The sequence below is a fragment of the Poecilia formosa genome, unplaced genomic scaffold, assembly GCF_000485575.1.
Source record: "Poecilia formosa unplaced genomic scaffold, Poecilia_formosa-5.1.2 Scaffold56, whole genome shotgun sequence".
NCBI classification, from domain to species: Eukaryota; Metazoa; Chordata; class Actinopteri; order Cyprinodontiformes; family Poeciliidae; genus Poecilia; species Poecilia formosa.
This window is the reverse complement of record NW_006799995.1, coordinates 2,129,400-2,143,290: the sequence shown is the minus strand read 5'-3', so window position 1 is coordinate 2,143,290 and position 13,891 is coordinate 2,129,400. Positions and strand designations below refer to the sequence as shown.

General features: G+C 38.4%; 2 protein-coding genes across 3 annotated transcripts in view; one reads left to right on the top strand and one right to left on the bottom strand.

Moving 5' to 3' along the window:
• LOC103138977 (WD repeat-containing protein WRAP73) overlaps window positions 1-3,105 on the top strand; it is a 14,483-nt gene extending 11,378 nt beyond the window's left edge. Inside the window, exons 6-13 of the mRNA XM_007553399.2 lie at window positions 284-387; window positions 581-667; window positions 1,337-1,471; window positions 1,559-1,636; window positions 1,717-1,819; window positions 1,937-2,062; window positions 2,271-2,462; window positions 2,685-3,105. Coding sequence (XP_007553461.1) covers window positions 284-387; window positions 581-667; window positions 1,337-1,471; window positions 1,559-1,636; window positions 1,717-1,819; window positions 1,937-2,062; window positions 2,271-2,462; window positions 2,685-2,797 — 938 coding nt within the window. The 3' untranslated portion in view covers window positions 2,798-3,105. The remainder of the gene's footprint in view (window positions 1-283; window positions 388-580; window positions 668-1,336; window positions 1,472-1,558; window positions 1,637-1,716; window positions 1,820-1,936; window positions 2,063-2,270; window positions 2,463-2,684) is intronic.
• A 366-nt stretch (window positions 3,106-3,471) lies between these two features.
• tprg1l (tumor protein p63 regulated 1-like) lies at window positions 3,472-11,310 on the bottom strand. Of its 2 annotated transcripts, XM_016672146.1 has the most exons (7): window positions 11,031-11,310; window positions 8,672-8,818; window positions 8,390-8,481; window positions 8,222-8,272; window positions 8,020-8,145; window positions 6,192-6,345; window positions 3,472-5,705 (listed from the first exon to the last, which is right to left on the bottom strand). In XM_016672146.1, the coding sequence occupies exons 1-7, from the start codon at window positions 11,112-11,114 to the stop codon at window positions 5,511-5,513; spliced, it is 849 nt and encodes a 282-aa protein (XP_016527632.1). In that variant the 5' UTR covers window positions 11,115-11,310; the 3' UTR covers window positions 3,472-5,510. The 2 variants fall into 2 exon arrangements, with proteins under 2 accessions (XP_016527632.1, XP_007553458.1); XM_007553396.2 differs by lacking the exon at window positions 11,031-11,310 and having other exon boundaries at window positions 8,672-9,092.
• Between the last annotated feature and the right edge of the window lie 2,581 nt (window positions 11,311-13,891).

The following is a 13,891-nucleotide window of genomic DNA, read 5'->3' as shown; positions in this document are numbered from 1 at the left end:
TTTTTTTTTTTTTTTTCTTCCAGACAGCTTCCCGCGCCCCCCCTGCAATGACACGGCGCCCCCCCTAGGGGGCGCGCCCCACAGTTTGGGAACCTCTGGTTTAGGAGTTCACAGATTGCAATTTTCTGGCCGATCACCAATCTTTAGAAAGTCTGACCTGCCAATACGGTTTTTATTTTATTTTTTTGTATGAAATGTTGCTAAATATAGGTATTGTTGTACCATTTTAAGCAGACAATAAGAACATCTACAAAATCTGGTCTTGTTGCTCTGTCACCCACAGGAATAGACTTCAGCAGAGATGGATGCTATATGGCTTTAGCCGAGCGCCGTGATTGCAAAGACTATGTTAGTATATTTGTATGTGACGACTGGCATTTACTCAGGGTAAGTAGGACACCGCTTTGCTTTTTAAAATTTTTTAATTATTATTTTTTAAATAGTTGATTCCATCTTTGCATAATCAACTTTGTTCATTTATATTTTGTCAGAATGTCTTAAATTGTTGTTTTGTGTTTATTATTTTCAAATTGTGTTTGTATTATATATTTAATTCATTTTTTTTTTACTTATTTCACAGCATTTTGAGACTGAAACTCAGGACCTTGCAGGATTGGAGTGGTCTCCTAATGGATGTGTGCTAGCGGTGTGGGACAGCTGTCTAGAGGTCTGTTCCTTTAAGATTCAACAACTGAAATAAACTAACTGTACTAATGGCAAATATAGATATGAACCATACTTGCTTCAGTGCATTAAAAAGCAAAAGTTACCAAATGTTTCTTAAAGCTGCTGATTGTGCTCATTGAAGTTAGACTTGTCTGTCTTCCACTTTTCCCAGTGAGCAAATTTTTATTGAAACCAAAACCTGAACACACTGTTGATTTGATCTTGTGTCTGTGTTAACTTATACTTTATTTAGCCTATTATATCATCTTTAATTCTGCCAGTTTTGAGCACTTTTGTGTAGATCAGACATATTCAACATTGTTTACGTTTTATTATTTTATATACTTACTGTAAATGACTGAATTAGCTGTTAGAAAAAGAAACAAATTGTTTTTTTTATTTAAAACATGCTCCATAAAGGTATTCTAAAAATAAAAAGCTGTTACTGATAGACATAGTGATGGAGAAATCATCTTATTGAAATTTGTTAGAAGTCCAGTGAATTGTAGATTAATTTTGTAATGACTCTGGCTTTAAACATTGCTTTTCTTTTAGAAAATGAGGCCAATCTAAGTACCACCTGCTTCATTCTTTTCAGATCTTGAAGCTGCATAAAAATGCCAAACAGTTGCTTCAATACCTTAGTTTATTAATTGTTTATTCTCCACAGTATAAGGTTTTGCTATATTCCTTGGACGGCCGGTTGCTGTCGACCTACTGTGCCTATGAGTGGTCCCTCGGTGTGAAGTCTGTGTCCTGGAGCCCCAGCAGCCAGTTCCTGGCTATAGGCAGTTATGATGAGAAAGTACAGTTTGTTAGAAAGTGTCAACATTTTATATGCACCGATGGTCACTATTTGTAGATTTCTTACTGTGTTTCTTATATTTGTCAGGTGCGCATCCTCAATAATATCACGTGGAAGAAAATCGTACAGTTTGAGCATCCTGCAACCATTGACAACACGAAAGCTGTGAGTATTGACGATGAAATTAAAATACTTTGTAGTTTATTTTTCTAATCAAGCTTATTTGCTACATCCTATGTCCTTAGATTGTGTATAAGGAAGTGGACAGAAGACCAGCAGTGGTCAGTGATGAGCTGTCACTACACAACATCACAATGGGCTCCACGCTTTTCAGCACCCAGAGCAAGTGTATGTCAGCAATACTCATTTATAACAAAACAATATTTTATTAAAAAAAAACAATAATAATCCCAATTGAAGTATCCTAGTTTGTTTACAAAATCAGAGTTGTTTTTCCTCATCCAGATGAGATCTGCCCCCTGCCTGTCCAAATTCCTGTGGTCAAGCCAGAGCCAGACAGAGCTAATCCCAAAATAGGTGTGTCTGTTCTGGCATTCAGCTCAGACAGTCGCTATCTTGCCACCAAAAATGGTAAGTACCGATGGCTGTTTGTTTTTTTTTTTGTTTGTTTTTTTTAACTTATCGGTGACCCCAGTAAACTGTGTGAAATGTGTTTATGGCTTCTAAATTTTTCAGTAATATATTCTTTCATACTCAACTGTTTTTCACCCTCCTGGTATTTTAACACCATTATAAACAGAGTGGCTGTGAAAGTTTATGAGCATTTCTGTCTCTGTAGACAACATGGCCACTGCCGTTTGGGTGTGGGACATGCAGAAGATGAGCCTGGACACTGTGCTGGAGCACACATCCGCTGTACGCTGCGTTATGTGGGACCCCCGTCGGCCCCGACTGGCCCTGTGTACCGGCAACAGCAAACTTTATCTTTGGTCTCCAGGAGGCTGCGTTTCTGTTCAGGTCCCTGCTGAAGGTATCGCACTCAATATTTAAACTGTGACTTTATTGGTTAAAATTTCCAACATTTTGGGTTAGCTGTTAGCTTGGGCTATGTGTGGAATAAGACGTCCTCTATAAACTTTGCAAATACTATTATTTTCAGTGCTTACTGTTATCTTTGACAAAAGTTTTTCTCTTTTTTTTTTTTGTACGTGTTTAGTGATCAGTTACTCCTCTATGTTTTTTTGTCTTTCAGGTAGTTTTCAAGTCCAGTCCCTAAAGTGGCACTGCAGTGGTGACTCTGTGATCCTGCTTGGGAAAGACCAGCTGTGTTTGTGCTATATGGACACTGACTACGAAGAAAAGTAAAAGTCACAACATTTACTCCAGAGTTAGTTCAGGTCTAATTTTGTACTTGAAGATCAGTGGAAGCACTCCTGGATATCTAATATATCTGGATTATAGCAGCTTAAAAACCAAAAAATGTTGAAAACCTGATGACATTCCTACTCCTTCAGAAAAAAACAACTTTTTAAACTAAAAGATACTAGTTTAAAAACTAGTGCTAGTTTTTTCAGCACTAAGCCTTAGCCTTAAACTATTTATGTACATGTTTCTTTGAATGTTTGTACTTGTTCTAATTTTTTTGAAATAAATACTTCAGTTTCTTACTTTGATGGATCTACTTTGTAAACTGTAATTTCCAATTTTATACACATAATTTCCAATTACGTGTATAAAATTAGAAATTACCTTCACATAAATAAGTTAATCATAATAGTCTTTAAGATCCAGAATGAAATTAATATTGATACATCTTTTGTAAACCCCCTTTTAAAGCATGAAGCTGTATGACCTGCACAATGAATAACCCAGCTAGTAGCAAGGACAGAAAAAATCTAAATGGTTACATGTGCAGCTATGAAAGTCCATCCTGTATGGCTCAGCAGGCTGGGGTCATGAATTATGTTATAGTAGCTCTGAAAAGGGAAGAAAGCAATACACTTCTTCTGCAACCTACAATAAGGAACCAAATAAACTGTCATTAGAAAAACAAGAACGTCTTTATTACTTCTTTTCAGTCTTGGCTGCTGAGCTGCAAACAGAGATCAAATCGAAGCCTCAAAACATTTTAACATTTCTTTTTTTAAATAAAATACTTTTCAACTGGCATACATAAGACATTTTGTATTAGCATTCATACGTTAATTTTAAAAATACAGATAAACACTTATTTACAACTAAACATAAGTTATATTGTGCAACAACAAAAAAAAAATCTGTCATGCAAACTTGGCGTGCAAGGACCATGCGCAAGGACAGAAAAATGTGCTGCGAGACATCTGGTTAGGTTTGCTTGTTTTGAATTTTTTGGTTGGACAGGCATTGACCTAGATTTTTAAAAAACGAAGTTATTTGGATAAAGGAGGAACTGGCTACTCACTCTTCTCAGGCACATCTCAAAAATTCTCATTGCGGATAAAGTTTGGATTCTGTGGATTCGTCAATGTTGGTATGGAAATGTTGGCTCATTCTGGTTGAACCATATTTTCACCATTTAAGGCTTGGTGAATCGGTGAAGGTGAAAGCCGAGCCATTCAGGACGTCTCAGTAGGCAACTGATGTTTTTGGCACAAATCATTGTTAAATCTGGACCTGACGAACTGAACCAATTTTAAATCTATCCTACACTAGGCACCAGACATGATGTGTCTTTTACTGAGCATTTTTATCTTTGGTGACATTTTTTCTATTGCTCCACAACAAATGTAATTGAGTTTGCTTCACTGATACCTGGTTTTCTTAAGAATACATTTTGTTCCAATACCTGAAGTACTCTTTGCATCATGTCTGAAGAAATGCTGCTACTCTCACTTTGCCATGGGTTGACATTATTTATTTACTTTGCTAAATCTCTCAATTTTCTCCATGGTTCCTATGCAGGCTTAAAAAGTTTAGAATTTCCTTTCGGTAATTTACAGGTCTGGGTAGCTTTAGAAATAAAATAAGAAAGGGTATGGGTCTTCAGCTTTTGAAAATGTAAAAACATTAAAACAGTTTGGTTTATTACCATATAGCCTTTAGTTTACACTTAATGCTGATCTTGGTTTTTGGCGTTGTGAGCTGAAATTTGTAGCTTTGCCTCAGGTGATAATGGTGTGCAACACTTTAGAGTTCCTAAAGATGTTGAGCATAGAAGTTTGTCAAATTACAATGAAGTGAAAAAGGACCAAACATGGTCATCTTTGGCAAATTATGTTAAAATAGAACCCAGGTTTTTTCATTGCACTACTTCAAGGCATTTTTCAACTTGCCTTCATCAAAAATGGCCAAGTTTTAATAATCTGTAGCTCAATGTTCTTTAGGAGGAAACATGGTTTACTGGAAGCAAAACAAAAAGGAACAAGATCCAAACTCCTGCATAGAACACCAGTGACAAATCCTTTCTCCTTACTCAAGAAAATTAAACATAATGAAATAAAACAACATGTAACTTTCACTGTGCGCATGCTGTCGATGTAGAAAAGCAATTTCTTTGTTAGTCTCCTTATTGTGTTTATCATATGACATAATTGGCAAATTCCCTTTTGAAATAATGCAGCCATGGAGTTCAGTACCATGTAATGCACCAAGTCTAACAACTGTTTTAACTAACATTGCTTCATGGTTTGTTGCTGCAGATAAAAACTCAAACAAAGCCAATTCCTAATTAAACCCATTTAAGATCTGAAATGACCCCTAAGTTTCAGGAACTTACTAAATCTACAAGGAGTTTAGGAGTTTTGCAAGTTATCTTGCATAAAGCATCTGCTGCAGAGCGGGGCGTGTGAGGTTGATCTGCAGATTTTTAATGGAAAGCAGCGAATAAAATAAAATGGCAGTCATTACAGCTCCAACTGTCTTTTACCTGCTGCAGCCAGACCACATGTCTCCAACACCAAATTAAGGAAGTGTGGACATGTCACGGGCTCGACTGAGACACACACACACACACACACACACAGGCAAGCTGTACTGAACCGCAGCTTCTGTCAGACAGTGCAGTTTAACAAAGACAGACGGGGACAATCCCATGAGAAACTCAGAAGCCGATTTTGCCACGCGTCATGGAGTAGCCCAGCTTCGCTTCATTGTTGATGAAAGACATGATGCCCAGATAGGTCTCAATCAGCAGGGGTCTTTCCAAGATCAGGACGCCGTTAGCCCGGCCGGGGATGGGGTGCTCCTTGTGTGCTTTCTTCACCGCCTGTATCAGCTGGGTTTTGAAGCTGTCCAGCTGGGGAAGAGAAGAAATGCATGAAACAGGATCAAACTTGTTTGTAAACTTATACCGTTTATATCCTTATCAAAACTCAGACGAAAAGTGGATAATTCATAGTACTAAAGCGTTATAGCCAAATGAGCTTCATTTGTTGCATATAGAATATGCATGCAGAAAGGTCCAAACAAGTGCTACTGCCTTGTCAGTAAGAAGGGGAAAAAAAGCAGCTTTGAGCTAAGCTATTTATGCAGATTAAGGTGGTATGAATGAATGGCCCTTTGTTCTGGAGGATTACTAATACCACTAGAGCTCTGTTGTTTCCAGCTGGCCTGTGACTGCTGGAGCTGTTGTTGCTCAATGTGCCTCAAACAACATTTAGATCACCGATGACAACACTATGTGGTAGATTGCATTTCAGGCTGCCGTGCTTATCAAAGTGAAACCGAGGAATGCACTTGCTATGAAATCATTTGTTGGCCAGCTTAGTGAAGCAGATCATACCTGGCAGAGGGAGGCCACCTTCTCATCGGCGCGGGCCATGGGGTGCTCTGTGAAGGTGGAGTACGGCATGTCTGTGGACCAAGGGTTCCAGCGGTTGAGAAAAGAGGCTCGGGGACGTTTGTCCCACTGAACGCGAATCCCGTAGCCCTCTCTTCTGCAAAACAAGTCAGGAACAGGCCTGTCACAATAAGCAATAGCTCAATTAATTGCATGATAAATTAACGTGAACGCATTTGTCTCTTTTCTCTCTCTCTCTCTCTCTCTCTCTCTCTCTCTCTCTCTATCAAACCTGGTCTCTTCAGTCTGGTGCATTGGTCTCAACTAGACCTTTGTTTTTAAGACAAGTTTGTTTACAGAGAGACTTCATAATTTTTGTTTTTGTTGTTTTGAATGTTTAAAATGTCTCCCAGTTCTAGTGTAAAATGTTCAATAGAATTTAAAGTTTATTGATCTTTGAGTAATGTGTTCTTGCATTCTAATGCCATTATCATTATATTACTTCCAAATGGTTTCAAAACAACATTATAATTTATCGCAATAACTTCTGGGGCAATTTATCGTCCATCAAAATTTGTTATCGTGACAGACCTAGTCAGGAACAATGTAACTTTTTAAGGAAATTACTTTTTTGATTTTATTTTATTTTTTTTTACCAAGCACTGCAGCATCTTTAAGTAGCTTTTATCTGTGTCTGAGTTTTCCCTTGTATTTAATGCCTGAGAGATAAAATGGTGAGACATAACATAAGCAGAGATTACGAGAAACATTATCAAACACTGTTTGTGTTGTCAGATTTCATATTTTCATATTTTCACATTCGTAGCACAGATATTAGTTACTAGAAGGCAACCATGACATACGTATTATTTAAGGCCTTGCTCAGACGTGGAACTAACATCTGTCCTGTGTGGCTTGAATGCACCTGGATGGCGCTAAATATATGTGTTGACACATTTAAGAGGATTGAGGACGAGCTTGCATTAGTTTACCAGTCCAAACACAAACCGTACCAGACACGACAAAGACATGCCAGACGTTTTTCAGTGACAAACATTTGATAAACAGTCTTGTATTTTTAGCTACTTTTAATTTAAGGTAGTAGATGGTTAATATTTTGGCTATAATGTTGAATGTTTATGCTCATTCCCTGCAGTCAATAGAGGAGATACAAGGAATTCCTCCTACTTCAGTTTTCAAAGTAAACCACACAGCAGCATGGACAACAACATAAATAATTAATGAATCTTATTAAAAGTTTTGCATCAGTCAGTGTGCACGCGGTTTATTTTCTTATGTTTGTGTAGATTACCAACTGTAGCTACTGTCTCCTATTCAGTTGATCTTTTCAGAACACAATCTACTTGTGTTGCTTAAGCCACGTGAAATATGGGGGGTCAAAGTTCACCCTTCAGTTTTATGCCACCGATGCAGGTCAGGAGATCATCGCAAGCTCCTAACGACTATTTGACCTACTGATAGCTGACGGCTATCACGATGTGGCGTGGTTATGCGTTTATTTGCACGTACAGCGAGTTACGTAGATCTAATCAATAAGGATGACAGTCATGCTTAACGCTGTCCTCTTGTAACCGAACCAACCAAGACAAAAGTGAGAGCTAGATCTGAACCATCCAACATGAACATCCCAGGCTGTTTTGTTTTTTTTCTTCTTTCTTTCCTACAACAACCTGACTGGTTCGAATTCATGAATGACAAATGTTGCTTTCAAGGGAAATAACGTCACACTGTTTTTTGACCCACTGGTCTCATGCCTGTTTACTTGAAGCAAATAATACTGTCATGCTGCAAAAAAACAAAAATGACCCACTTGTTGAGAGATTTCGGTGGGAATTCAAATTCCCCCACAGAGATGGTGTCTACAGCGTTGAGGGATATCCTGACAACTTGCTGGCACAGCAGATTAATGAAGTCGTACTTGCACACTAGCAGAGACCTGCACACAAAAAAACACATTTTCTGTTTACACTTCCTAAAACCACACAGGCAGCATGGAAAGCTTATTTACTCACTTATCGGTTATTAGAACAAGTCTCTCCTTCTCGTTGTTCCAATGGTCTACTCTGTGGAAATCCCACAAATAAACAGCAGAATATGAGGATTTATGTTGGGGAAAATCGGCTGTTAGTTTCTCATCAGCTGATGATGATGATGGCAGGCCCGGCCTGATGGATACTCACTCTGCCAGCAGCCAGACGCTGAGCACCTCCCCGTCCTCGGATGGGAGCGCCACGGTCCGGATGTCGTTCACAGCCTGCTCGATGGTACCTGGCTGAGATCAGCATCACACAACAACCGCCAATCATCAGCATCACCTGCTCAGACAAACCAGCATCTTTGTGATGTCCTACTGCACTGCTGTAAAAAATACTGCACTAATATAGTACATCTTGTATCACGACAGTTTAGTGGAGCTTTCTGGCAGCTTTAAATTTAGTTATTCACATTTATATGCAGCTCACCCTGAACACGAAGTAGTCCTTGACTTTCGCTTGCATCGTGGGGTTGTGCACATGAAAAGGCGTGAGCGTTTGTAACGGGGGGCAGCAGGCCACGGAAGCTGCGTGTCCGAAGCCCCGTCCGGCGGCCTCCGGAGGCGTGAAGGAGACCTCGACCCCCTCCTCGGTCTCTGCGTGGAGGAGAACCGCAGCACCCGGGCTCTCCGGGTCCACCGTGTCGTTCAGCTGGAGCATGGCGGAGGAGACGATGTTCGCGAAGTTTTCCTGACGACTAACGCCGAATTTCACATTAGAAAATGGATTTCCGAGGACGCGGACTCTCCCATAGCGCACGAATGTTTTGATAGTCGGGGGTAACAAGGAAGCAGTTCCGGCTGGCTTCTCGTTTCATTTCCTTCCTCTTAAAGGGACATTCACCCAGCTCACTGTGGATTAATTGTGCTTTAAACCACTCTTCCCTTTTGTCAGAAACATTTTGCATTCCATGCAACTCATTGTCATCATTCACGTTTAATAAGTTAAGTGGTAAAATAAATATTTTCACCATTAAGAAGTAAACATTATGCCTCAAAGTATAGTTAGCTACTGATGTTTCCTTGCATGACACTGACTCGTTTTAGAAGTTGTCACTTGTTTCATCTCTTGTTCGAAGCAATAGCAAATAAAAATAACCTTAACAGGTAGCAAGCTACCTTTTAAATGAGCTAATGCAGTCTAAAAATGGACTTTAGGTCATGACAAACAGCCCCCTCTAGTAGAAGTTTTTGATAATTGCTACTTCTGGCCATCAACTCTAGTGCCTTCAACTTCTAACATAAAACAGGTGGTTCATGTCAATTAAACATGGGCAAAATAATAATAATAATAATAATAATAATAATAATAATAATAATAATAATAAAACAACCAGAACTATCAATGTACTGAACACATTATGTAATGCTTGCCATTAACTCATTTCTAAACTGAATTTTATTTCTGAAGATTACCTCAAGACTTTCACCCTGCTTGCTCTGTTTTTGCTCTGATTTTCACCTGCTTTTATAGATATCCAAATCTCATTATTTCTTAAGGTAATTTACACTGAGGGGTTCTGGTCGGGTCCTGAAACTGGTAAACGAACCTGAGTGGTGCACAGAGAAAAGATGAATGAACTCAAACAAACTGGGAATGTTTAATCACAAAGTCCACATTAGGAGGTGGTTTCAGAAGAATGCCATGGTATTGGGAGTATGCCATGGACATGGGACTATGGTACTATGGTACTAAAATTACCAATATTTTACATGTGCAAATGATTGGAACATGATGGCACAACCAATGTGCTTTATGTAAACCGCAGTGCTTTCACATTGGCAAAAACACTTCTCTTAGAAATGTGTACAGCGTCTGCATTGTACCACTTGATCTTGAATGAGCTTGACAGACGTGCAATGTTGACAATGTATCATCAGATTTACCCTAAATATTCTACTTAGGTTTGAGAATTTTCACTCTCTAGGTATGCGGGCCCACCACGATTGGTTCCGACCCATATTGCTTCCTCATAGGTAGTGCTCTCACTCGAGATCAAGAACCATCTTGAGCAACAGGGGACTATCTTTATGGTCGGTGTATGGTGCTTGTGGTGTGCTCCAGGGAGCCACCTTCTGGTTTGTATGTGCTGTGTAAGGTGCGTGGAATATGGCTAGCATACTCCAGTGGGTGCTGGTGCTCCATTTGAGCTGGGCTCAAGTGGAGCTTGTAGTGATTTGTTATGTGTTGTGGGACGCACACTTGGTTAGATCCCCAAGGTGAACGAAGTGTGGTCAAGTGCTGGATGGTGAATGTCACTCTGTATTTGTTCCATTTGTATGACTTAACCAAATCTCATTATTTCTCAAGGTAATAACACGGAGGGGTTTTGGTCGGGTCCTGGAACTGGTAAAAAGACCTGGGTGGTGCACATAAGGTAAAATTGGTGAACTACAATAGAAAGGTTGTCACAAAAGCTGGTGTTCAATAGTTGATTTGGATTTGCATGGCTCCCAGCAATTTCTTTTAAATATGAAAGTCTCTCCTAGACCCAAGGGGATGGTGGTGATGGGGCAACATGGACACAGACAGTTTTTGTCAATTCTTTGCAGTTCCCTACAATTTCCCAATCTGACAAAAAATTCCTGCTGATAGCCTTCAATCTCTAAGCGCACGGCAATGCTAGGTGTCAATAGCTGTCGAAAATCCCACTTTTCATGCAGTGCCCGTCACTGACCACGACAGCACTAAAACCCGCCTCCTGGCTCTGATTGGTTGTTTCTAGTTATCGCTGAGAGAGAGATTATCTATGACAAACCATCACAACATAGTGACAGTTTGAACNGACCTCGACCCCCTCCTCGGTCTCTGCGTGGAGGAGAACCGCAGCACCCGGGCTCTCCGGGTCCACCGTGTCGTTCAGCTGGAGCATGGCGGAGGAGACGATGTTCGCGAAGTTTTCCTGACGACTAACGCCGAATTTCACATTAGAAAATGGATTTCCGAGGACGCGGACTCTCCCATAGCGCACGAATGTTTTGATAGTCGGGGGTAACAAGGAAGCAGTTCCGGCTGGCTTCTCGTTTCATTTCCTTCCTCTTAAAGGGACATTCACCCAGCTCACTGTGGATTAATTGTGCTTTAAACCACTCTTCCCTTTTGTCAGAAACATTTTGCAGACGTACATTCCATGCAACTCATTGTCATCATTCACGTTTAATAAGTTAAGTGGTAAAATAAATATTTTCACCATTAAGAAGTAAACATTATGCCTCAAAGTATAGTTAGCTACTGATGTTTCCTTGCATGACACTGACTCGTTTTACAAGTTGTTACTTGTTTAATCTCTTGTTCGAAGTAATAGCAAATAAAAATAACCTTAACAGGTAGCAAGCTACCTTTTAAATGAGCTAATGCAGTCTAAAAATGGACTTTAGGTCATGACAAACAGCCCCCTCTAGTAGAAGTTTTTGATAATTGCTACTTCTGGCCATCAACTCTAGTGCCTTCAACTTCTAACATAAAACAGGTGGTTCATGTCAATTAAACATGGGCAAAATAATAATAATAATAATAATAATAATAATAATAATAATAATAATAATAAAACAACCAGAACTATCAATGTACTGAACACATTATGTAATGCTTGCCATTAACTCATTTCTAAACTGAATTTTATTTCTGAAGATTACCTCAAGACTTTCACCCTGCTTGCTCTGTTTTTGCTCTGATCCTTCTCGTGCTGAGGACCTGTATTTATTTGAATTCATGGTAACAGGATTTCTGTTACCAGGTCAGTCCAAGTCTTAATTCTCTTTTTTTCAATTAGAGCAATACAAAAACAAAGCAAACAAGGCATGTTTTTGAATTGTTTTTTATACAAATTGACATCCCATTGCAACTTTTCTTGCAAAGCCATCTGTTTTTGTTTTCCATGTGTTATTTTTATTAAGGAAGCACATAAGAAAAACACTTTGTTATCAGCAGTTTATCACATGTGTGATGCTGCTATCTGGTAAGTGTTGGTTTATCTGGTTTATCAGTCTGAGCCCAAATAAGAACTTATCATTTATACTACTGTTATTGAGGAAGCACAAAGAGAAAATAGTCCTTATCATTCATCTATTTCCTCATGGTAAGTTACTGGGTCACGTTATAACATGATGAAATCAAAATGTTTGGACTGTTTTTTGTTGTTTTTGTTGTTGTTAATTAAACATTTAAACATAACCCTCTCAGAAATTTAAGAAATGTTTGATTCTCTTATCAACTATTTTCATTAAAGCTGCGTTTGAAATGAAACATAATGCGAGTTAGAAAGCAGTTCACTTTCTAAGCATTTATCTGGAATTTTTTCCAAAGAACTTGTTTTGATGTCAGCACTGGTTGAATATTTCCTGCATAGGTGATTATTATAGTCTTGTCTTGTACAGATAACTGTATAACAAAGTCCATCTTGGTCAACCCTAAGGCTCTGTATTTCTTTTTAAAAGTCATTAATACCTAAGCTGTCCATGAGCTGAGGAATCTAGATGCTTTATACATATGTTAAAATTAAGTATCTTGAAAACACTGGCTTTCTGGAAAAAATGTGTTTGTCCAGAAAACCAAAGCAGTAACAGAAGGATGACTTGATCAATTATCTAGTGTTGGTCAGGACTCTTGGAACAGCAATACAGAGGAGTTGAGCTTCCTGCTTGATTTTTCTACTCACAACTGTAAAGACACAAAACCTTTAATCAAAGATATGTATTGAAATGTCTCTTTTTAGCATGACTAAGAAACAAAAAAATAGGAATGTTATCTTTGCTGGATTCCATAGTGGAAAGAAATCCATATTAATACGGCATGGCGGAGAATTGTAGCAATGTTAGTTTTGACATATTTGGATGTCATTGTTTCTTTGAAAAGAAAGACAAAATGTAATCATATTTTTTCTTCAATACAAACTCGGCTAAGATGAGAGAAGTGGAGGTGCGAAAGAAAGAGTTCTACGAACTACAACAACAACACCAATGTATCTCAAAATTGAAAGAAAATGTTTAAAAAATGAAGTCTGATTTTTAAAAGGTATCAAAATATGACTTTTGCTCAGTCAGAATGTTTGAAAAATATTAATAGATATTAAACTCAAGCAAAAAATAACCATTATACTATCTTCTAGTTCTGGAATAGTTCTCCAAAGATTTTAAATGGGTTTACATGGGTTTGTTGCTTGATTTATCACCACCGAGTCTAATTGAGTGCTAGTTCTCATGTTTTATTTCAGAAGCAAAAATAATGGCCGAATAATTAGGAGGGAGAAGATTTTGCACCATTTGTGTAAGGAAAAAATAACAGTCAAAGAGGCCATGTGGTAAGACTGTGTATCATCAGTGTTTTGTGTATCTTCAAAATTGTAAAGATTTTTAGAAGACCCTAAAATTTGCTCTACATCACTTTCATACCAATAAAACAACCTAAGTGTTTAAAAAAACATCTGAGTTAAGTTACTGTCATAAACATGATTTAGTTATGTTTCTCTTTAGATATTTTCCTCCAGAATATTATTTCGTTGAAGATGTTTTTAGAAAAAGAAACCTGTAAAAAGTTTGGATAATTTTCATGCTGATCGCTTACAATGATGTCCCATATTTCCCATGATACAAATTCAAGGTAAAAGAGTAATTGGTACTAAATGTATATGTGACATCATTATTGTAACCA